This window comes from Bubalus bubalis, chromosome 4 (genome assembly GCF_019923935.1).
Source record: "Bubalus bubalis isolate 160015118507 breed Murrah chromosome 4, NDDB_SH_1, whole genome shotgun sequence".
NCBI lineage: Eukaryota > Metazoa > Chordata > Mammalia > Artiodactyla > Bovidae > Bubalus > Bubalus bubalis.
The window spans coordinates 24,650,840-24,675,799 of NC_059160.1; the positions used below are offsets into that span (position 1 = coordinate 24,650,840).

Below are 24,960 nucleotides of genomic sequence, written 5' to 3' on the forward strand. Positions count from 1 at the left end.
GTAGTCGTCTGCCTTAGATAGACTTTTTGATGCAGAATGCCTTTATAATCTTAGCTCTGTCCAGAGACCTTTCTGTGAATGTATACTATCAACAGGCATCAGATGCCCCGCTCTCACCCACCCCTCTGCCTGAGAGATGAGCACCGCAGGTTAGCCGGCAGGTACCTGAGCACCAGGAGAGCGATGAGAAGCAGCAGGACCACCGTCCCCGCGAGCGTGAAGACGGCAATCATCAGCATTTGAGGGCCTGTGGCAGAAGAGACGGTAAAACTACACTAGGAAGGACCCCGGAAAAGAGAACAAATGCATTTCCCAAGATTCTAGTTGTATAGGACAATTTCAGCAAGTGGAAAAGGACAGATCTTTTAAGATACCTGTTTCTTAGATAAAGACAAACGTCATATGATAACACTTGTATTTGTAATCTAAAAAAGCCAAAATGATACACAGACTTCCCTAGTGACCCAGTGGTGAAGTGGAAGACTTCACCTTCCAATGTAGGGGGTGTGGGTTTGATCCCTGGTCGGAGAGCTAAGATCCCATATGCCTCGTGGCCAAAACCCAAAACATAAAGCTTAAGTAATATATTAAAAAATTCAATAAAGACTTTAAAAATGGCCCACATCAAAATGATCTTGAGAAAAAAATTTTTTAAATGATACAAATGAACTTATTTATAAAATAGAAACAGACTCACAGACCCAGAAAGCAAACTTACAGTTACCAAAGGGGAAAGGTGGGAGGGAAGGATAAATGAGAATGAACATATACACAATACTATATATAAAACAGATAATCAACAAGGACCTACTGTATAACACAGGGAACTCAATGTTCTGTAATAACCTACATGGGTGAAGAATCTGAAGAAGAATGGATATATGTATATGTACAACTGAATCATTTTACTGCACACCTGAAACTAACACAAGATTGTAAATCAACTATATGCCAGTATAAAATAAAAATTAAATTTAGGGGTGGGTTGGGATAGGGGGTGGGAAGGAGGTTCAAGATGGGTGGGACATATATCTACTTATGGCTGATTCACTTTGTTGTGTGGCAGAAACCAATACAACACTGTAAAGCAATTATCCTCCAATTAAAAATGAAAATTTTTTAAAAAGTAGGAAAAGTAGGAAGTACTTCAAAAGTAGGAAGTCAAGACATACCTGGAGTAACAGGCAAATTTGGCCTTGGAGTACAAAACAAAGCAAGTCAAAGGCTAACAGAGTTTTGCCAAGAGAACACACTGGTCATAGCAAACACCCTCTTCCAACAACACAAGAGAAGACTCTACACATGGACATCACCAGACGGTCAACACCAAAATCAGACTGATTATATTCTTTGCAGCCAAAGATGAAGAAGCTCTATACAGTCAGCAAAAACAAGACTGGGAGCAGACTGTGGCTCAGATCATGAACTCCTTATTGCCAAATTCAGACTTAAATTGAAGAAAGTAGGGAAAACCACTAGACCATTCAGCTATGCAAGCTGCGCGGTTAGTCACTCAGTCGTGTCTGACTCTTTCGACCCCATAGAAGGTAGCCTGCCAGGCTCCTTGGTCCATGGGATTCTCCAGGCAAGAATACTCGAGTGAGTTGCCATTTCCTTCTCCAGGGGATCTTCCTGACCCAGGGATCGAACCCAGGTCCCCTGCATTGCAGTCAGACTCTTTACCAACTGAGCTACAAAGGAAGCCCCCATTCTGGTATGACCTAAATCAAATCCCTTACAATTATACAATGGAAATGACAAATAGATTCAAGGGATTAGGTCTGAAGGACAGACTGCCTGAAGAACTATGGACGGAGGTTTGTGACATTGTACAGGAGGCAGGGATCAAGACCATCCCTAAGAAAAATAAATGCAAAAAGGCAAAATGGTTGCCTGAGGAGGCCTTACAAATAGCTAAGAAAAGAAGAGAAGCTGAAGGCAAAGGAGAAAAGGAAAGATATACTCATTTGAATGCAGAGTTCCAAAGAATAGCAAGGAGAGATAAGAAAGCCTTCTTCAGTGATCAACGTAAAGAAATAGAGGAAAACAATAGAATGGGAAAGACTAGAGATCGCTTCAAGAAAATTAGAGATACCAAGGGAACATTTCAGGCAAAGATGGGCACAATTAAGGACAGAAATGGTATAGACCTAACAGAAGCAGAAGATATTAAGAAGAGCTGGCAAGAATACACAGAAGAACTATTCAAAAAAGATCTTCATGACCCAGATAATCACGATGGTGTGATCACTCACCTAGAGCCAGACATCCTGGAATGCAAAGTCAAGTGGGCCTTAGGAAGCATCACTATGAACAAAGCTAGTGGAGGTGATGGAATTCCAGTTGAGCTATTTCAAATCCTGAAAGATGATGTTGTGAAAGTGCTGCACTCAATATGCCAGCAAATTTGGAAAACTCAGCAGTGGTCACAGGACTGGAAAAGGTCAGTGTTCATTCCAATCCCAAAGAAAGTCAATGCCAAAGAATGCTCAAACTACTGCACAATTGCACTCATCTCATATGCTAGCAAAGTGATGCTAAAAATTCTCCAAGCCAGGCTTCAACAGTACATGAACTTTGAACTTCCAGGTGTTCAAGCTGGATTTAGAAAAGGCAGAGGAATCGGAGATCAACTTGCCAACATCTGCTGGATCATAAAAAAGCAAGAGAATTCCAGAAAAACATCTACTTCTGCTTTATTGACTATGCCAAAGCCTTTGACTGTGTGGATCACAACAAACTGTGGAAAATTCTGAGAGAGATGGGAATACCAGACCACCTTACCTTCCTCCTGAGAAATCTGTATGCAGGTCAAGAAGCAACAGTTAGAACTGGACATGGAACAACAGACTGGTTCCAAATTGGTAAAGGAGTACGTCAAGGCTGTATATTGTCACCCTGCTTATTTAACTTCTATGAAGAGTACATATGTGAAATGCCAGGCTGAATGAAATACAAGCTGGAATTAAGATTGAATGGAGAAGTATCAATAATCTCAGATATGCAGATGACACCTCTCTCATGCTGAAATCGAAGAAGAACTAAAAAGCCTCTTGATGAAAGTGAAAGAGGAGAGTGAAAAATCTGGCTTAAAACTCAACATTCAGAAAACTAAGATCATGGCATCTGGTCCCATCACTTCCTGGCAAACAGATGGGGAAACAATGGAAACAGTGGCTGACTTAATTTTTTTGGGCTCCAAAATCACTGCAGATGGTGATTGCAGCCATGAAATTAAAAGATGCTTGCTCCTTGGAAGAAAAGCTATGACCAACCTAACAGCATATTAAAAAGCAGACACATTACTTTGCAACAAAGGTCTGTCTAGTCAAAGCTATGGTTTTTCCAATAGTTATGCATGGATGTAAGAGTTGGACTAAAGAAAGCCGAGTGCCAAAGAATTGATGCTTTTGAACTGTGGTGTTGGAGAAGACTCTTGAGAGTCCCTTGGACTGCAAGGAGATCCAGCCAGTCCATCCTAAAGGAAATCAGTCCTGACTATTCATTGGAAGGACTGATGCTAAAGCTGAAACTCCAATAATTTGGCCACCTGATGTGAAGAACTAACTCACTTGAAAAGACCCTGACGCTGGGAAAGACTTAAGGTGGGAGGAGAAGGGAACAACAGAGGGTGAGATGGTTGGATGGCATCACTGACTTGATGGACATAAGTTTGAGTAAGCTCTAGTAGTTGGTAGTTGGTGATGGATGGGAAAGCCTGGCATGCTGCAGTCCATGGGGTCACAAAGAGTCAGACATGACTGAGTGACTGAACTGAACTGACTGAAAAATGAATTTTAAAAATTAAATTTAGAAAAGATATCCTTCTTTTTTAATCTCTTCATTGGTAATAGAGATGCTGCATCTTTGTTCTCTGAAGAAAATTGTTTGGAATGTGCCTCCAAAGTGACATTATTTCAGTTACCCTTATAGTTTATACATCTTTTTTCTTACGGGAGACTTCACTGGTGGCTCAGATGTTAAGAACCTGCTTGCGATGCAGGAGACCAGGGTTCGATCCCTGAGTCGGGAAGAACTACTGCAGATGGGAATGGCAACCCACTCTAGTATTCTTGCCTGGAGAATGCCATGGACAGAGAAGCCTGGTGGGCTATAGTCCATGGGGTTGCAAAGAGTTGGAAATGACTGAGCAACTGACACTTTCTTATGGGAATCATCGAATGTTAGAAGAAGATAAAATAGTTTCCAGCACAGAATTTGGATGCAAAGACTATCTGATGTCTTTGAAACTGATATACCTAAGGAGGATCCATAAAGGAAGAAACTGACAACTGGTTTTCAATTCAGAGAACAAATCAGAGGAAAAGTAGGTCAGTGTGGAATGCACAGTAAGTGACAGAGTTGCCCGCTGGTCCTTTCCAAGCTCAACCCCGTCATTGAGTGAAGTTAATGGGAAGTGTAAAGAATTTGATTTTTCAGTATGTAGGTGAAGCTGTATAGATGAAGGAGTTTGAGAGATTCACAAAAGAGTAAGTAAATTCAGGAAAATGTGGATTCAACCCAACGAAGCACTGAAGCAGAGTTCTGCATGGGCAGAGGACTAGAGTGAGAAGGACAACAATAATAAAACCGTACAAGAAGGTCATTGTTCACACATGCCTCACAGGCTGCCTCTTGAATCCTCTAACTTCCTATTCTATTCAGAAGGTAGAGGGTTGAAGAAGAAATGAGATGGACTCCAAGCAATAGACAGTGTATAAGAAGCTAGACGATAATAGCAATGTGGTGAAGAAGACAGGTATTTTTCTTATAGCAAAAATATGAGAGATAGTCAAACTCTAAGGATAAATGTTCAAGGAAGGTATAGTCTAAAAATAAAACTGTAAAATATTTCGAGAATTTGGCATTTAAAAAATCCATTTGTGTGCACGTGTGTCACAAAGGAGAGACATTGGAGCTATACAGAGAAATGGTATTCTCACACGCTCTTGGGCCTTATAAAAATAATAATAATGAAAATATTTAATGATTTTCAATTTAAAGAATCAACTTACAGGTAAATGACAGAAGGCTTCCTATGGCTAGCAAATAAATATTATCAGCCCTGACAAATAAAAGAAAAATACAGGAGAATTTGGGAGGTGAGAAGGAGGTAGAAGGACGGATAGAGACATGAACATCTTCATCCTACAACTTTGGGAAGCAAGAAGCTTTATACATGTTTGATAGAACTCCAGGCTTATGCATATTAATTAAAATTACAAATGTAAAATTATAAACACTAAATGTATTGACAAAAAGACAGAACTATATTGAGAAAAGCTTAGAGAAAAGTATGCCTAATGAAAATGAACTAAATTTTAATTTATCAATACAAGAAATAGGTAACATCTAAATCTCATAAATCAAGAAACACATGCATATAATTTAGAAATATGCAAAAAACTAAGCAGAACGGACAAGACCAGGGATGCACAGAGGCGGGACTAGGTACACTCACTTTCTGTTATCTACTCTCAGATTTTAAAATCATGTGCATGAATTTTTCTACAATAAAAATAAAACGAAAAAAGTCATTTTATTAGTAGTGTTTACACCTTTTTTTTTTTTTGCATCTTTGAACATAAATATTTGTTCAAATTTAAACTTTTTTCCCTAAAAATTGATTAGTAATGTGGAATTACTTACTATTCATTGCGGAAAGCCTTGGCCAAGCCAGCCGAGGGCAGAGCGTCCTGAGACCTTGTCGCTCAGGAGACACTTGGCTGGCCTGTCTAGTGATAGTCAGGGTTATACACAGTTGTACTTCAAGTTGCACGGATGAAGGTCTGGCCCTGTCAGGGCTTTCATGACATGATGGGACCTCACCTCAGGTAGGTAGGTAACCATTGTTTTGACCCAAGCATGTGTGCTCTAAGGCAAAAGGGGAGAATTTAGAGGTCAAGCTCACTGACCACCCCTCAGCCTGATGACATCAAGTATTCCTTGCTTGAAACACACTGAATACATTCCTTGAGTTTCCTGTAGTAAAATGTAAATGGAATGAGACTATTGTCTCTGTGTTCATTCTGCCAATTGCCAAACCTAGTTTTCTATAGGAAAATTTATGTCAAAGGGTGGATAGAACACATATTAAAGATAGGTGTAGCTAAAATAGAATGGAATATTTTCAGTGTTTTATCAGAACTGTAAAATCATTCACTGGGCAGAGAAGTAAAGTCCATATTTACAAATCTGGCACATCTTATTCAGACCATAAGTAAGACAAAACAAAACTGAACTAAACAAAACCACAAGCTAATTGCATAAACCATAGAATTTACTCTCCTCCAAAAAGCAACTTCAGGGAAGGGAAATTCACGAAGGATCTCTTACCCTGGCCTGGAATATCATTAGGAAGTTTGTGGTTCTTCCAGATGAACGTGGGGCTCTTATCCACAGGGCTACTCTGGTTCACACGGGTGTCATAGGTCAAAAGAACCTTGTACTGTGTCAGGGCATGAAAGAGAAGAAGGGTGAACAGATAAAGACACTTTAGAATGACTTCTGATGAGATTCATCATCCTTCCCAGTGACATTTGAATTTTTTTAAATTAATTTTTATTGGAGCATAGTTGCTTTACAATGGCATGTTAGTTTCCACTGTACAACAGAGTGAATCTGCCATATATATTTCTCAGTGAAACAAGACAAATGATACACAGCTGGGAACTAGTTAGGATCTACTTGGTTCTCATCATGAACACTATTAGGCCAAATAGTTTTCTGTTTTTAATGACCATACATTATGCTTGCCCAATAGACATTCTCTGGGTCTTTAGAGAATTCAAGTCTTTCATTTTAAAAATGTGAAAACAGAAGCAAGAAAAATTAAATGGCTAGCTCTAAGTCACATGACAAGGGAGGCACCAGTGTTTTCCACAATATTAAACTGCTATTAAAAATGATGGCTTGAGAAAATACACCATAGTTAAAATTCATTATATTCATACATGTCAAGGGGCTGCTAGAGAATTCCACATTCCTTAAGTTCTATCAATTACATGATTTTTGAATCTCTTCTATCTCTATGCTGTAATGTGCTTTCTTATAAAAAGTTTCTTTTTGAAGCAATGTGCCAATAGAAATATTAATATATCCTTAAATTACTGCTGCATATATTGAATCCGTTTTGTAAGAGACATCTCCAAAATGATCATCCTTCTAAAATTCACCACCGCTCCCTCAAAACATGCTGGACCAAAGTTTTACATTCTCAAAACTACACTCTTAACTTGACAGCAGAATATAAACTAATATTACATGGTAATATAATAATATGTATTATAGTCACACACAATACTATACCAGGTGTATATATAGTGTGTGAATATAAAGCATAACATTACACGGCTATTTTTATGTGCCTGAAGGATCAAACAACTAATGATTCTCATGAGATTGCAGAGGGAGAGAACAGGGAATGTTTCATTGAAATTTTTAGTTTTGGAAATGAATAAACAATTCTTAGAAAAAAAAACAACCACCAAAAAGAAAACCTGTAATTTTCTCATTGGTACCCCATCAATAGTCTGGTCTTCATATCAGTGTTTTATGGGTGGGTATATTTTATATAGTAAATAGACTGGATATTCTGAATAAGAAGTTCTACGGGAGAAAATGTTTAAGGAATATGGCCCCAAGAGGGGCATAATTGTAAATCTGAAATTAACTTGTAGATTCTAAATATAACTTCTCCTAGTCCTTCTCTATGACTTGCCTTTCAGGATAACCCTCCTCACCCAGTCACCTAATCCCAAGTTCTTGATAAGAACATACTTTGCTGGTGTCCACAGAGGTGTACAGAAGGTACATGGTATTGTCAATATCCCCACAGGCATCCAGAGTCACAGGACCCACATGCCCTAAGGCAAAATCAGAAACAGTTAGAGACCATCACTGACGTCCTGACTGAAAGACCAGTTACATCCTGACACGGGGCATAAAGCACATTCAGACTGCTCTATTTTACTGAAAAATTGTTGACCTTAATGGTGTAATTAGAAGGCATTGGTTCTTGGCTCTGAGATCGCTGAAGGATATTTCTATGAGAGACGCTATTTAGAGAGAAGGAGAACTTCCTTTCGCTGCATTTAGGATGATGATACTAAATGTAATTAGTCAGGAGATTTCTCCTGATGATTCGAGACAAATTTTTGCTGAGAGTATTAACTAGTGGCACCGCGTTTAAGTCATTGCACAACCTAAAGTAGATTGCCAAAAGGTCAAAATCCCTTCACTATCACTTAGCTGAACACGCTGAGAAAATTAAGTTCTTGGAGCCTCAGTTTTCTCATCTATGAAATTTTAGCCACATAGCATGAGTCTAAGAAATGGTTTGTTAGGTTAAAAAAAAATTACCAAGTATCAACAATTTTACATGGTTCAAAATAAGAGCTAGTATTGTTTACTGTACCAGGCTCTGTGCTAAGTGCCTTCTATGCACTGATCATTTTAATCCTCCTAAAACACCACGACACACAAACTGTTATTATCTTCATTTTACTGATGAGAAATCTGAGGTCAGGGATATTATTTAATTGCTCCAGGTTATAGGAACAGCTAGCAGGTGGCTAATTACTACTTATGATCACAGAGGTGCAAGTAGAAAGGTGGGGGCCACTGTCTTTGCATCTTCTCACCCCCGTCCATGGCTGATATGACTTTCCCCCACTGCCGACGTGACTTTCTAGGAATGTAAAGTGTTGGTGCCCTCTTTGTTTCTCTCTTTTCCCCCTGGAGAGCCAGGCCTTGAAGACTACAACATTCAATCAACTTCACATATGGGGAAACTAGAAAGTGACTACACATGCCGAGGGGAAGGCAGAGACTCAGAAAACCTGAGAAGACCTCAAGTTTCCAAGTCAGGCTGATCCTCAGTAGAGATGGCCTACAACAATAAAAACAAAAAGCAAAGCCAAGTAACAGCAAACCCTGAGAAGGAGAAAATTCACCATTCCCCAGATGATTTTCAGGATTACCACATTATTAGATTTGAATGTCCAGTTTTCAACCAAAATTATAAGTCATATGAAGAAACAGGAAAATATGATTTACTCAATAGAAAAAAATAAATAAACCAGTGGAAGCTATCCCTGAGAAAGCGATGGTGGGTCTACTAGACAAAGTCTTTAAAACAACTCCCTTAAAGATGCTCAAAGACCTAAAGGAAGACATGGGTAAAGTCAAGGCAGTGATGTATGAACAAAATGGAAATATTAGCAAAAAGATAGAAATCATAAAAAAATAAATTCTGGAACTGAAAAGTATAGAGGCTAAAATGAAAAATGCAAAGGCATGTTTGAGAAGGCAGAAGAATAATTAGTGAACTTGAAGATGAAAAAGAAAGTGAAAGTGTTAGTCACTCAATTGTGTCCGACTCTTTATGACCTCATGGATTATAGCCCAACAGGCTCCTCTGTCCATGGAATTCTCCAGGTTAAAATACTGGAATGGGTAGCCAGTCCTTTCTCCAGGGATCTTCCCAACCCAGTGACTGAATCCAGGTCTCCCTTATTGTGCACAGCTTCTTTGCTGTCTGAGCTCCAGGGAAGCTGGAACTAGAAGAAAGGACAATGGAAATCACCAAATCTGAGGAAAAGAAATAAAAAAGATTGCAGAAAAGTGAACAGACCTTAAAGGACCTGTGGAATACCACTAAGCAGACCGACACATGCATTGTGGAAGCCCCAGAGGGAGAAGGAAAGAGAGAGAAAACGGTAGAGAGAATATTTGAAGAAATAATGGCTGCAAATGTCCCAAATCTGATGAAAGACATGAATATAAACATCCAAGAAGCTCAACAAATGTCAAGTAGAATGAATTTAAAGAAATCCATGCCAAGACACATTATAATCAAATTGTCCACAGCCAAAGACATAGAATTTTGAAAGCAGCAGGGAGAAAAGTAATTGATCACATATGGCACCCCACTCCAGTACTCTTGCCTGGAAAATCCCATGGGCAGAGGAGCCTGGTAGGCTGCAATCCATGGGGTTGCTAAGAGTCGGGCACGACTGAGCAACTTCACTTTCACTTTTCACTTTCCTGCATTGGAGAAGGAAAAGGCAACCCACTCCAGTGTTCTTGCCTGGAGAATCCCAGGGACGGGGGAGCTGGTGGGCTGCCATCTATGGGGTCGCACAGAGTCAGACATGACTGAAGTGACTTAGCAGCAGCAGTAGCAGCAAGAGATATTCAATAAGATTATAAAGCAGATTTCTCACTATACACTCTGAAGGTTAGAAGGCAGTGGGCTGATATATTCAAAATGCTAAAAGAAAAAAAATATCAACTAAGAATCTGTTATTCAACAAAGCTGTCCTTCAAAAGTGAGAGGAGAGTAAGATATTCTGAAATAAATCAAAGCTGAGAGATTTTTACCAACCAATCTTCCCTGCAAGAAATTCTCAAGGGAGTCTAGGAGGTTAAAATGAAAGAACACGAGACAGTAGCTTGAAGCCATAGGAAGAAATAAACATTTCAGTAAAGGTAAATCAGCAAGCGATTACAAAAACTAGTATTATTATAAAAACAATGTGTTATTCCACTTTTTCTTGTCTACATTACTTAAGATATGAATATATTAAAAAATTAGTCTGAAACTTGTATTATTGTAACTTTGATTTGTAACTCCACCTTTTGTTTTTGACAATCTAGGAGACTAACGCTTAAAAAATAATTAGTTTACTATTTGGACACAAAGTATAAGGATGTAGTTCTGCAACACCAATGCCTGAGACGGATGGGAATGGAGCTATTAAAGGAGCAGAGTTTTTGTATTTATGAAGAAGGCTGAGCGCCGAAGAATTGATGCCTTTGAACTGTGGTGTTGGAGAAGACTCTTGAGAGTCCCTTGGACTGCAAGGAGATCCAACCAGTCCATTCTGAAGGAGATCAGCCCTGGGATTTCTTTGGAAGGAATGATGCTAAAGCTGAAACTTTGGCCACCTCATGCGAAGAGTTGACTCATTGGAAAAGACTCTGATGCTGGGAGGGATTGGGGGCAGCAGGAGAAGGGGACGACAGAGGATGAGATGGCTGGATGGCATCACTGACTCGATGGACATGAGTCTCAGTGAACTCCGGGAGTTGGTGATGGACAGGGAGGCCTGGCGTGCTGCGATTCATGGGGTCACAAAGAGTCGGACACGACTGAGCAACTGAACTGAACTGAACTGAAGCCAGTATAAATTCAAATTAGAGGGTTATAATTTTAGGATCTAATCCCCATGGTAACCACAAAGAAAACAGCTAAAGAACACACATGAAAAAAATTTAAACATTTCAGTGTAAAGAAATAAATACAAAAGAAGACAGTAATGGATAAAATGGGGATGAAAAAGCTATGCAGTATATAAAAAACAAATAGCAAAATAACAGAATAAATCTCTCTTTATCAGCAAGGAGATCCAACCAGTCAATTCTAAAGGAAATCAGTCCTGAATATTCATCGGAAGGACTGATGTTGAAGCTGAAACTCCAATACTTTGGCCACCTGATACGAAGAGCTGACTAATTTGAAAAGACCCTGATGTGGAGAAAGACTGAAGGTGGGAGGAGAAGGAGACAACAGAGGATGAGATGGTTGGATGGCATCACCGACTCAATGGACATGAGCTTGAGTAAATCCTGGTAGTTGGTGATGGACAGGGAGGCCTGGCGTGCTGCAGTCCATGGGGTCGCAAAGAGTTGGACATGACTGAGTGACTGAACTGAACTGATCAGTAATTACTTCAAATGTAAGTGGATTAAATTCTCCAATCAAAAATAGAAATTGGAAAATTAGATTAAAAAGTGATCCAACTATTTGATGTCTATAAAGAGATTCACTTTTGATCCCAAGACACAAATAGTCTGAAAGCAAAAGGATGGAGAAGGATATTCCATACAAGTATTAACCAAGAGAGCAGAGGTGGATATACTGACATCAGATAAAACTGATCAGACTTTTAATCAAAAAAGTTTATAAGAAACAAAGACTTTCATTGTATATATTAATAAAACACTCAATAGAGCAAAAATATATAAACAAGTATAAACATTTATGTACCTAATAACAGACCAACAAAATATATGAAGCAAAAATTGGCACAAAATAAACCGTTCTACAATAGTGGTACCAGTAGTCAAGAGTCTGCCTGTCAATGCAAGAGATGCAAGAGACCCAGGTTTGATCCCTGGGTCAGGAAGAGCCCTCAGAGTAGGCAATGGCAACCCACTCCAGTATTCTTGCCTATAAAATTCCATGGACAGAGAAGCCTGGTGGACTACAGTCCATGGGATAGCAAAGAGTTGGACACAATTGACCACACATGCATTCTTGTATACAATAATAGTTGTAGATTTTAATACTCCACTTTCTCCAATGAGTAGAATAACAAGATAGAAAATATGTTAAAAAAAAATAGAGGACTTGAACATAACAAGAAACCAACTAGACATAACAGACAAATATAGAACATTCTAACCAACAAGTGAACTTTTGCACATTTGTTGCCTCCAGTTAAGTTAAAGGTATTTAGCTGTTGACCCATCTATTGCCACACCCTCTCTTTACTGTCCACAGGGCGCATATTTGGAGAAACTGTAAGTAAAGTGTAGTTTGCTCTTAGGCAACTGGTACCTTCAAAAGTGATGTTCCTGAAAGCATGAGCAAATTTAGAGGTGGTAACATCCTCCCCATTTTCAAGAAATATCTTCAGCATATGTCCAAAAAGCAAGACTCCATCCAGGTAGGCAGCAGCAAAATCATTTTTTGCCTAAATTAGAAAGGAAAAATCTTAAAATGAGTTCCAAAAAAAAGAAAAAAAAAAAACACAAGATTCTAGTCTTGAACCTGGAAAAAACATTGTTGGGGTCAAGCAGGATAACTGGAAAGGTAAAAGAATATTAATAGAATTGCAAGGATGGGATTAAAGGAAATTTTGGAAAAACTTTCCTTGGACCAGGGCTCTTTCTCATCCCCATATCACAATCCTATCTTCTCTTGGGATCAATAAACTGTGAACATTGCCTTTAGGGAAGGAACTAAAAGTGCCTGTGCTTCCTCCTTCCCATGATGATAAAATATTTTATTTCAACCAGGAAGAACAACATACAGCATTTCTCATACAAAATTATGAGAATTTTCAATTCTCATAAGGTTTTATATAGAAATAACGCTTTCATTTAAGAATAAAAGAGAACAGCAACAAAACAACCCCATTGCCTTTGAGTAGCGTGATGCGATAGGAAGAGTTTTGATTGGCTGATACCACTGTATTTGCATTGGAGAGAGTCCTGGTTGGGTGTTAAGGGCACACACAAATGTCTGCCCTGGCAAATATAAGAAGGGGTCGGGACTCCTCTGCTCTGTGGCAGTTCTGTGTTTTTTTTCAGAATTGGGCTGGATTGAAAGCTCAGTGGCCCTGAGACCAAATGAGCTCAGTCAGCTCAGACAGTTTGGCCCACCCACCTGTAAAGAATCAGACTTTTGCCTAAGCCTAGAAGCTGTGCAAGTGAAATCTGAATATGACACCCAGAAATATATTTGTTAGAAAACATGAAAAGGAAAAACGAAAACATCTCTCATTGGCTTCAGTGTTTTTTGTTGAAATCATCTTTTCATGAGATGAAAAGCATCAGTTAAGACCCAGCCCCTGAAGGGGTTACAGCCCCAAATTTTGACAGGGCTGCAAAACAGAGGGCTTAGAACTGCCAGTCTAGGCAAAACGGTGATTCTCTCAAAGGTCCCCAACTTTCCTTGCTGCTCTTTGGGCCTCCTCATCCTAAAGTTGTTTGGGGGCTTCAGGACTGACCACCACTTCCCCCCTCCCTTCTCCAAACCTGCTCTCAACCTTGTGTGAGGCCAGAAAACATCCAGTGACTTTAGCTGCATTAAGGTGCAGTGACCATCAAAATCCAATGTGGTATTAGAGTCTGGGGCTTTGCATTTAATCAAGACATTAATCATTTAATGTCCAATTGGAGGCTCTTTTTTTGGGACAAATGCTAAACCAGATGGGATGCTGGAATAAAAGGAATAAACCAGGCCTCTCCTGTACAAATTCAGATGATAATCAACCTAATGACAATAAAGGACTGTGTCTTAACCTGGGAATATGTATCTGTAGAGGTAGAGCTCTGATACCAGGGCCAGGGATGTGGGGAACTTCATCTATTCTACATTGTCTAATATGTACCTCCCCTAAGTTAGCAGGGCTGCTTCTGATCATCCTGCAACGTCGCTTCTGTTTGGATGTGATAGCAGCCTGCAGTGTGGTGCTGGACTACAGCCTAGCTCAGTGACATATAGAAAGAGTTTGATTTTTTCAAATTTATTGATTTATTTTGGGCTGTGCTGGGTCTTCATTGCTGTGTGCGGGCTTTCTCTAGTTCTGACACGCGGGAGCTACTCTCTAGTGGCTTGTGTGGGCTTTCCACTGAGGTGGCTTCTGAGCACGGGCTCTGGAATTGCTGGCTCAGTAGCTGTGGTGCACCTGCTTAGCTTCCCCCATGGCATGTGGAGTCATCCTGGAGCAGGGACTGAACCCGTGTCTCCTGCACTGGTGGCCAGATTCTTAACCATTGGACCACCAGGGAAGTCCTGGAGTTTTAATAGCAAGAATCCTGCTATTACACATAATTGGCTCAGTAAACATTTGCTGAGTAAACTGGAACCAGTGGGGGAACAATTTGCTCATTTTAGAATCTGGGTCCTAAATGGAAGAATGGTATCTTACCCCTGCCAGAAGAATAAGAGTATATATATGTCTATGAAATTTACCAGTGATAGATTTTTGGAGGAGGAACTATTTGAGACGGAGTTTTCCGGAGGCAGGGTCAGAACAAGAACATTTTTCATGTAGTCAGGGGCTGTGACATTGTCCATGAAGTAGTGGTCACTGGAATAAAAAGCACAAGTTTCTCATGAGAATCAGATTGCTGCAAAAAATGGAAATGGAACTCCTACCGATTCGTACATCAGCTTTGAGATAGTTTAAAACATTTTTTTTCCCCCTGCAAAACTTTCTACTTTCCCCAGATAAGTTTATTTTTTTCTACACCTGCTACCTTGAATAGCAGAACTTAGATGCTGTGGTTAACAAACACAAATGGAAACGGAAGATCAGAATACAGATACTTGTTTTTTTATAAAGTTTATATGAATTTTAATATTTTTAAAATAAATATTTTGATAGGTTATTCTGAAATTAAAATAAACATGAAGGATCTAGAATATACTAACAAACAGAGGTTCATTTGTTTCTTTAGCAATTCACTGCAGATAATTCTTTAAAAAGAAAGAAGATTTTTGGGGAGCCCTGGATATATAAGGCTTGTTTTCAAGGTTTAATGACTCTTGGCTGATACCTGGAAACTTTCTTTTCCTTAAGTGCTCATACCGCTTTAGAGATTTAGGGATAGAATAGAGAGAAAGTTTATGAGTTCAATTTACTCTCCACATGGTGAAACATAAACATGAAAAAAAATGAAGCATTTTCTCTGACACTGTATGCTTCTTAACATTAGCTAACTGGTCCTTGTATTCTCAATTCCTGGGCTTCCCAGTTGGCACTAGTGGTAAAGAAGCCACCTGCCAGTGCAGGAGACATAACGCACTCTTGCAATGTGGGAGACCTGGGTTTGACCCCTGGGTTGTGAAGATCCGCTGGAGAAGGGAAAGGCTACCCACTCCAGTGTTCTGGCCTGGAGAATTCCATGGACTGTATAGTCCATGGGGTTGCAAAGAGTGGGACACAACTGAGCGACTTTCACTTTCATGTTTGCTGTTTGGGTTAGGAAGATTGCCTGGCGATCTGGCAACCCACTCCAGTATTCTTGCCTGGAGAATCTCATGAACTGAGGAGCCTGGCAGGCTACAGTCTATGGGGTCATAAAGAGCTGGACACGACTGAAGCAGTGCAGCAGTACACATCCTCAATTCCTAGACACATTTGGCACATTGAGGACCCTCGATGCTGTATCTATTTATTTTTAGGATATTTATATATTCGGCTGTGTTGGGTCTTAGTTGAAGCATGAGGGATCCTCATTGCATCACATGGATCTCTTGTTGTGAAGCACTGGTTTAGCTGGTCTGAGGCATGTGGGATCTTACTTCCCAGATCAGAGATAGAACTCGTCTCCCCTGTATTGCAAGGTGGATTCCTAACCACTGGACCACCAGGGAAGTACCTGCTAATCATTTTAATGTTTTAATCTGCAAATAATATAACACACTTGAACTGCTGTTAGCCATGATGACCATCATTTAATATTGAAACGTAGGTGAATATATCTATGTGCTGAGGACTGTGTTGAAGAGTTTGTTTATATTACCACACCTCATCCTAAAGGACCCTTATAGATATTTTTATTCTCACTTGATAAATGAGAAGACTTAATCTCAAGATGCTAAGTAATACCCAAGAGGTAAACGAACTGAAAGTGTCAGAATTATCATTTGAAATCCCAAGTTATGTCTAGTTTCAAATTAATCTCATATGATCTTCCCGAAACACAGCCAGGTGTCCTTAGGGAATAGTGATAAAAGGCCAACACTTTGGCAGTAGATGAGGAGTTTCTAAAAATAAAGTTACACCAAACTGGTTCCACTGAGGCCTCCTTCCAGGAGGCAAAGCAGTCATTGAAAGAGGCTATCAATGTGGTTGCAGGAATAAAGTGTCGATAATTCTGCCCTCTTTCTTGTCTTCTGCAGCTAAAAGGCTCAGCTGACTATATTATCTTCAGAAACTAGATACGCCTGCAGTTCCCATGCTTGATTTTTCTCAACACTGGGACAAGTACATTCAAGGTGTCTGAAATGACTAATCAGATATGATACACTGTGGTAATAGCTTCTGCTCTGAATACAGACAGCAAATGATCAATGATCCAGACAGGTAAGTGAAGTCATATGATTCACCCGATGGAGCAAGAGACACAAGATGTACCAGCAACACCTTTTTAAAGCTTAATCTGACTCAGATATTACCTTGGCACTTTTTTTTTTAATGGATTCTCCATAAAACTGTAACTACATTAGAAGATGAGTGGTAAAAAAGCAGGGATGTGATAAAAGATGCTTTCTGTTCTCCAGAATTTTCTCCCCTTAGTGCCAGTGAAGTGCAGGGGAAAATTACCACCCAATGACTACACTGCAGAGGGCAAAGAATAATCGTGTCAATCAAATTCACTTAATGGGAACTTTCCTCTTACCAAAGGTGGCTGAAGGAAAATAATCTAGGACCAAAGGCCACTAGCAATCAAAGGCACAGATACAGTCCATGTTCTCAGACATATGACTGGGATATTTGCTGATTTATTGCTGCCTGGGAAAAAGACCTTATGATCAGGCTGGAGACCAGAATCTTTGTTGAATGGGCATGTGGGTTTAATGTGTTTTTGTTTTTTTTTTTAAATAAAACTTTTGTATTTATTTACTTATTTTTTAGTTTTTAAAATTTTATATTGGAGTATAGTTGATTAACAATGTTGCATTAGTCTCAGGTGTACAGCAGTGATTCAGTTATACATACACGTGTATCTGTGCTCAGTCGTGTTAGACTCTTTTGTGATCCCAAGACTGCAGCCCACCAGGCTCCTCGGTCCATGGAACTTTTTTCAGACAAGAATACTGGAGTGGGCTGCCATTTCCTCCTCCAGGGGATCTTCCCTACCCAGGGATCGAAACAGTCTCTTGTGTCTCCTGCCTTGGCAGGTGGATTCTTGACCACTGCGCCACCTGGGAAGCCCATACGTGTATCTATTCTTCTTCAAATTCTTTTCCCATGTAGGGTGTTACATAATATTGAGCAGAGTTTCCTGTGCCACACGGTAGAAACCTTTCATATGGTCCTTAGACATGATAGTGATATCAAAGGTATACATCTCTGCTAAGACTATAATGAATTAAATAAGAATGATAAAGAAGAAATTAAACATTGGTTAAAATATTATCTTTATACTGAATCCCATTTAAGGCTATGAAAAACATAAGAAAAGAGAATATCTTTTGGAAATCCTTATTTTCTTTCTGAAAGGAAAGTTCTTCCAAATATTATACCTACTTGAATAAATCCACTAGAATAATGACGATGTCTTCAGCCACTGCCCGGTCACCCCTGAGGGTGCGGATGGTTTCCGGTCTACCACACATAACAATCACTGCAGGAGACAGAGCAAGACAGAGAGAAAAATATACAATGATCTGTTCCCAAGCAAGAAGGGAACCATGTGATTAAACCTGAACCCAGTAAGTCTATGCTACATTCATGTTTTAAGATTAACACCAATTCCTAAAATTTATCCGCCCCCCCCCCCCCACATTTTTTTTTTTAATGGAGTCGGAGTAGAGCTGCATGGGATCTTAAAAAGGATCATCTAGTCCAGGCTTCTTTGGTGGTCCAGTGGTGAAGAATCTGTCTGCCAACTCAGGGGACACAGGTTTGATCCCTGCTCTGGGAAGATCCCACATGCTGCAAGGCAACTAAGCCAGAGGGCTACAACCCCTGAGCCAATGCCCCAGAGGCTGCAAGCCATAACTACTGAAGACTAAGTGTCTACAGCCCACGCTCTGCAACAAAAGAAATCACCGCAATGAGAAGCCTGTGCCCTGCAACTAGGGAGTAGCTCCTGCTTGCCCCAACTAGAGAAAGCCCATGTACAGCAGTAAAGACCCAAGACAGCCACAAAATAAAATAAACAAATATTAACACATATATCTTTAAAAAAGAATCTAGTCCATTTCCTTAATTTTACTAATTTAAGCAAACTATAGCCAAGATGCCAACGAGATAAAAAAAAAAAACAACTGGTAGATGGCTGAAACAGCTCTGATAATCAAGTATTTGCGTCTGTTTAGTGCTTACTCCACTACATAAGGCTGGAGTAGTTACAAAAACTATTTTCATTAATAAATGAAATGCACTACCCACATGTAGGGCTTCCCTGGTGGCTCAGAGGTTAAAGCGTTTGCCTGCAATGCGGGAGACCTGGGTTCGATCCCTGGGTCGGGAAGATCCCCTGGAGAAGGAAATGGCAACCTACTCCAGTATTCTTGCCTGGAGAATCCCATGGACGGAGAAGCTTGGTGGGCTACAGTCCATGAGGTTGCAGAGTCAGACAAGACTGAGCACTTCACTTTCACTTTCACCCACATGTAAAGTTGTTGGAAAATATATAAGTTAGTGTGAGCATTAATAAAATCTTCCTAAGCACCTTTCCTTGGGTTTTGCTTGCAGCTTCTTAACTCAGAACTCAGTGACAGAGTTCCAATCTGACTCTCTAAGCTCTCCAACACATTGTAACCAGATTTCCGAAATGCGTGGCTTGATGCGTAAGATGAGTGAGTTGGGAGACACTTCATTAGATCTTTTCCTACACTGTGTTGTCCAGTTGAATTGCAAACATTTTAGGGACATGAATCATTTTATATTTCTTTTTTCCCACATCTCATTCAATGTTTTGCAAATGGTAGGTTCTTAATATGGCAAATGCTTGATAATGAGAGCAAATGATGTTTTGAGGGATACCAGGAAATCCTGCCAAGCAAGAACCTTTCCTGGTAGAAAATTTGACAGTTGATTCCTGATATATCCTTATTTGTAAAAAGAATTCTTAATACATAAGTATTCTGATATATTCTTATTTGTAAAAAGATTTCTGTGGAGGGTGAAATAAATCACTGAATTACTGGGTGAGAATGATTTTATACCATTCACTTTTCATACTTGGTCTATAAGATATCACTGAGCAGGTGAAATAAAGAGAGAATAAAGCCAAGTCAAACAGTCTTGGCATATTTTGTAATTTTGCCTAAGCCTGCTGCTGCTGCTGCTAAGTCGCCTCAGTCGTGTCCGACTCTGTGCCACCCCATAGACGGCAGCCCACCAGGCTCCCTCGTCCCTGGGATTCTCCAGGCAAGAACACTGGAGTGGGTTGCCATTTCCTTCTCCAATACATGAAAGTGAAAAGTGAAAGTGAAGTCGCTCAGTTGTGTCCAACTCTTTGTGACCCCATGGACTACAGCCTACCAGGCTCCTCCATCCATGGGATTTTCCAGGCAAGAGTACTGGAGTGGGTTGCCATTGCCTTCTCCAACTAAGACCAGGCACAGCCAAATAAATAAATGTATTTTTAAAAAGCAGTTCACTGATAGTGTGGATTGTGGTATCATTTTGGTTCATAAAAGCTGGCTTTTAGCCTTATCATTACCTTCAAGAAGCTGATATACTTTAAAAATTTATTTTATTTATTTATTTATGGCTGCACTGGGTCTTCCACATGGGCTTTCTCTGGTTGCGGTGCAAGGGCTTCTCATTCTGGCAGCTTCTTTTGTTGCATAGCCCAGGCTCTAAGAAGCGTGGGCTTCAGTAGCTGTGGTGCTTGGGCTTAGCTGCCCCACGGCATGTGGAATCTTCCTGGACCAGGGATCGAAACTGTGTCTCCTGTTTTAGCAGGCAGACCCCCAACTACTGGACCACAAAGGCAGTCCCATGTTAATATACTACTTTTGCTAACTTCTCCGGGGATAGGGTTTGAATCTGCAAAAGGAACCATATAATAGAGTTGCAAGCAGCTACAGATCTTCCCAAACACACAAAATATACAGTAAGGATGACAGCTCTGGGGGTAGATTTGCCCAAATCACTCATAGGGAGGTGATGGTTGTGAGGAAGTAGCCGGCAAAAAAGCGATCTCGCTTCATGTCCTCTTACCATTGCTTTTCCTCTTCTGATCCATTAAGATGTCCTGAAACTCGGTATCTCCTCTCAACATCTCCTTGAAGCCTAGTTTCTGAGAAAAATAGGAAACTCCAGCCTCCAGAGCATTGAGGTACCTAGAACAGAAACAAAGAGAAACTCTAAGCAATCAGCTTAGTTTCTTCATGGCTTTCCATGTCGTTTGCTCACTGCTTACAGATGTCTCCAGGGGACTTGTTCATCTAAAATCCATTGCCTCTGTTAACACAATGGACAATACACATCACGATCCCAAGGGTTAGGATGAATGTCTAATTTAGGGGGAGTATAGGGACAGTTTCAGGGGATCTTCGTGTATTCATACAAACAGGAGGTATTTCCCAGATCCCTTCTAAAGGCTTCTTGCTATTTGCTGAAGGAAGGCTACTCTGTTCTCATCCTATTATCACACAGAAATTGAAACTTTTGAATCTATAGTACAAAAATTCAGAGCTGATAGGAGTAATTTTTCCTCCTGTATGAAACTGACTTCTGTTCAGCCTGAAGTTTCTAAGATGATGCCTTAGTGTTGATTCTTACAGTTCCCTAGATGTGTGTTCTCAGGGGTACCCTATTTTAGTCCTCCGCATGCTTTGGTGGAGAGAGACTTCAGTTTCCTTCAAGTCATTCTTTCTGCCATCTTTGCTGGAGTTGTGTGAGCTCTGTAGTTTCATTTTAGCAACGGTGCCCGATACTCTGTTCTCTCCAACAGTCTGATTCCTCTGAAAAGCTGTGAGAGAAATGATTTCTAACCTGTTGTGTAAGACAGGCAGAAAGCATATTCTCTGCTATCATGTCTGATTTCCATGCTCCTTAAACAGAGATCATGGTACTTGTCCTCTTTTCTACAGAGGGTTTACTGTGGGGAATTGATAAAAACTAACGTGAAAGTACTTTCAAAACTGCAAAGACTGTCACACATGCAATGTATGTCGATTATATTAATGACACCATGTTTCTTTCGGCCCCTTTGCTTTTACTTACTTATTCACTTCTAATCACTTTTAGAGGAACCAAAGTTTTCATCAAAGCTGTATTTATTGCTACTTGACTTATGCCATTTGGAAAGAATTAGAAAAATAGTTAGTCAATGTATTTACCATTACATAGACACTTTATGTCAATCACACTGAGGCAAGGAAAACAGATCATTGTTAACTAACAGACTCTATAAGAAAAGGCAACTTTTTGAAAATATGTTCAAAAAACATCTATTCAGAGTTCTCAAGACATATAACACACTCCATATGATTCCTTTTTATTAATATGAAACATTAGCTGTTGCTATTGATTTAGATCAGGAAATGAGAGGAAGTATCATATGCTTCTAAGTGAAATTTCAATTTGACCTGAAGCTAAGGGGTACCTACTTCAGAGAACTGTGTTTAATATATCTAGTTCAAATAGGAGTAACAAACAGCCTTATCTAAATATATTTATAGCTTAAGAATGAAATCAGTTAAACGTAAACTATGTACCGTTGCATGTAAGAAAGTGGGTTGGTTTCCATTCCCAATGCTGTTACTTCATGGAATGAGCATCTGATAATAACTAGGGGTCTGCTGAGGGGTCTGCTGAGAGTTTATGGTTTCTCTCCATGGTTTATGGCTAAATGTCAGAAGGATATTAACAGTCTTGCTTACCAGAAACAGTCCTCAGTCTCTGTACTATTCTTGAAAACATACGCAGTGTTCCAAGAAAAAGGTTTGAATTGAAATTTGGCTTTCCAAAAGTCAACCAAAAAATACATCAGCTTCCGAGCTGGAGACATCATCCTGGTTAAAGTTTCTTTGTAGTCACATGACAATCCAAAACTCCCAGCTGAAATCATGGGATAGTTTAAATCTGTGTCAAGGCTGTGCCAAGAGGTGAGAAATAAACCAATATCAGGATTAACTTAAGTAGCACAAGTAAGATCCTTCTTTAAGCTGTTTCAGCATGTGGGTGGAAATGACAAAAATGAAATAGGGTCATTCAAGCAGGTATTCGACTTACATAGGTCCCTCTCACAAAAGTGAATTTAAAGAATATTTACTGAACATATGCTACATTCTAAGCATACTCTGGATGTTTTCTTGTATATGTGGCTTGGTTTCCAGGTGGTGCTAGTGGTCACCTCCCAGTGCAGGAGACATGAGAGATGTGGGTTCCATCCCTGGTCGCTGGAGGAGGGCATGGCAACCCGCTCCAGAATTCTTGCCTGGAGAATCCCATGGATAGAGGAGCCTGGTGGGCTACACTCCATAGGCTTGCAAAGAGTCAGACACGACTGAAGCAACTTAGCCTGCACACACGCACTGCCTTCTCTGGGCTTCCCTGGTCGCTCAGATGGTAAAGAATCTATCTGCAATGAGGGAGACTAGGTTTGATCCCTGGGTCAGAAGATCTCCTGGAGGGTGTGGTAACCCACTTCAGAATTCTTGCCTGGAGAATCCTATGGACAGAGGAGGCTGGTGGGCTACAGTTCATAGAAATGCAGAGTCAGACATGACTGAAGTGACTTAGCACGCACAGGCACACACACACGTGGCTGGTTACTTTGATTTATTCTAAGATGAGTTTCATCGGGTTGTCCTAGCATCTAGGCCAGGACATATGGACTTTGGGGCACAGGGCTAAGAAAAACAGAAAACGGGCCACCACAGCTACTTCAAATGTCGTGAAGCCGAAAAGATGTCCCTGAAATTCCCTTCCATGCACTGCTTTATTTTCAGCTCTTATACCCACTTCAGTATTCCTGCCTGGAAAAATACCATGCACAAAGGAGCCTGGTGGGCCACAGTCCTCAGGGTCCCAAAGAGTTGGACACAACTTAGCAACTGAGCATGCAGGTGCTTCGGACTACCTTTGAGACAGGCATCACCTGAGGACTTTACGGTTTTCCTTCTCCTGTTCCGCACATGGATCTACTCGTGGTTCCTTAAACATCAGGTCAGTTCAGTTCAGTCACTCAGTTGTGTCCGATTCCTTGGGACCCCATGGACTGCAGCACACCAGGCCTCCCTGTCCATCACCAACTCCTGGAGTTTACCCAAACTCATCTCCATTGAGTTGGTGATGCCATTCAACCATCTCATCCCCTGTCGTCCCCTTCTCCTCCTGCCCCCAATCCTTCCCAGCATCAGGGTCTTTTCAAATGAGTCAGGTCTTTGCATCAGATGGCCAAAGTATTAGAGTTTCAGCTTCAACATCAGTCCTTCCAGTGAACATTCAGGACTGATCTCCTTTAGAATGGACTGGTTGGATCTCCTTGCAGTCCAAGGGACTCTCAAGAGTCTTTTCCAACACCACAGTTCAAAACCATCAATTCTTCGGTGCTCAACTTTGTTTATAGTCCAACTCTCATATCCATACATGACTACTGGAAAAACCATAACCTTGACTAGATGGACCTTTATTGGCAAAGTAATGTCTCTGCTTTCTAATATGCTGTCTAGGTTGGTTATAGTTTTTCTTCCAAGGAGCAAGCATCTTTTAATTTCATGGCTGCAGTTATGCCTTAAACATCTCAAGCTTTATTTTCGATCAGGGTCTTTACAAATGCCAGAAATGCTGTGCCCCTACCTCTTTGCCTGGTTGATTCTTACTGATCCATCAGGTCCTAGATTAAATCTCTTTATCCATCAGGAGAACTTTCTTTGATACCTGAGACCAGGTAATCATTTGAGAGAGAATCTGTTTAATCTCTGTCTCCTCCACTAGACTGCAAGCATCATGAAGGTGAGGGTCACACCTGGGTTGTTCACCTCAGTATCTCTGGGCTGCCAAGTTCATATGAAGATGTTTAATATGTATTTGAGAAAGGAAAACAACATCCCCTTCCATCTTTGGTGGTCTATTAAAGGTTTTCTCTGTGTAGACAAAGAGTGATCTTGATTCGGGGGAGATGGAACAGAAAGAAAGGCATGTGGGCGGGATTTTTATTGGGGAAGGGTGATTTGGCAGAACGAAGTATTTTTGTGGTGGTGAGAATTACACTGCATGAGGTGAACAAGAGGGACGGGGGCGATTTTCCAGAAGCCAGAGAAGTATTTTTCCTCTAAAACATACTGGAAGATTTTTTCTTCTAAGTTGATATGGACACTGTGTAAAGTACTTTAGTATGTTATTCATATAATCCTCAAATAGCACTATGAAATAAGAATCCTACCACTGTTCCTATTCTTACAGACCTAAGGATGGAACAGCGCCCTGCCAAGGCCCTAGGGTGCTTTCCTTTGTGTTTGTGTCTGGG

At 40.3% G+C, this 24,960-nt stretch overlaps 1 protein-coding gene across 2 annotated transcripts in view; it reads right to left on the bottom strand.

Annotated features, from left to right (window-relative positions):
* Positions 1-24,960, bottom strand: part of GUCY2C (guanylate cyclase 2C) — a 65,575-nt gene that overhangs the window by 32,771 nt on the left and 7,844 nt on the right. For both annotated transcript variants that reach the window (XM_025283298.3, XM_006055135.4), the window contains exons 4-11: positions 22,370-22,582; positions 20,703-20,824; positions 18,054-18,150; positions 14,768-14,885; positions 12,626-12,761; positions 7,780-7,865; positions 6,337-6,448; positions 166-247 (exon numbers count right to left, since the gene is read on the bottom strand). In XM_025283298.3, the coding sequence (XP_025139083.3) occupies positions 166-247; positions 6,337-6,448; positions 7,780-7,865; positions 12,626-12,761; positions 14,768-14,885; positions 18,054-18,150; positions 20,703-20,824; positions 22,370-22,582 (966 nt within the window). The remainder of the gene's footprint in view (positions 1-165; positions 248-6,336; positions 6,449-7,779; positions 7,866-12,625; positions 12,762-14,767; positions 14,886-18,053; positions 18,151-20,702; positions 20,825-22,369; positions 22,583-24,960) is intronic.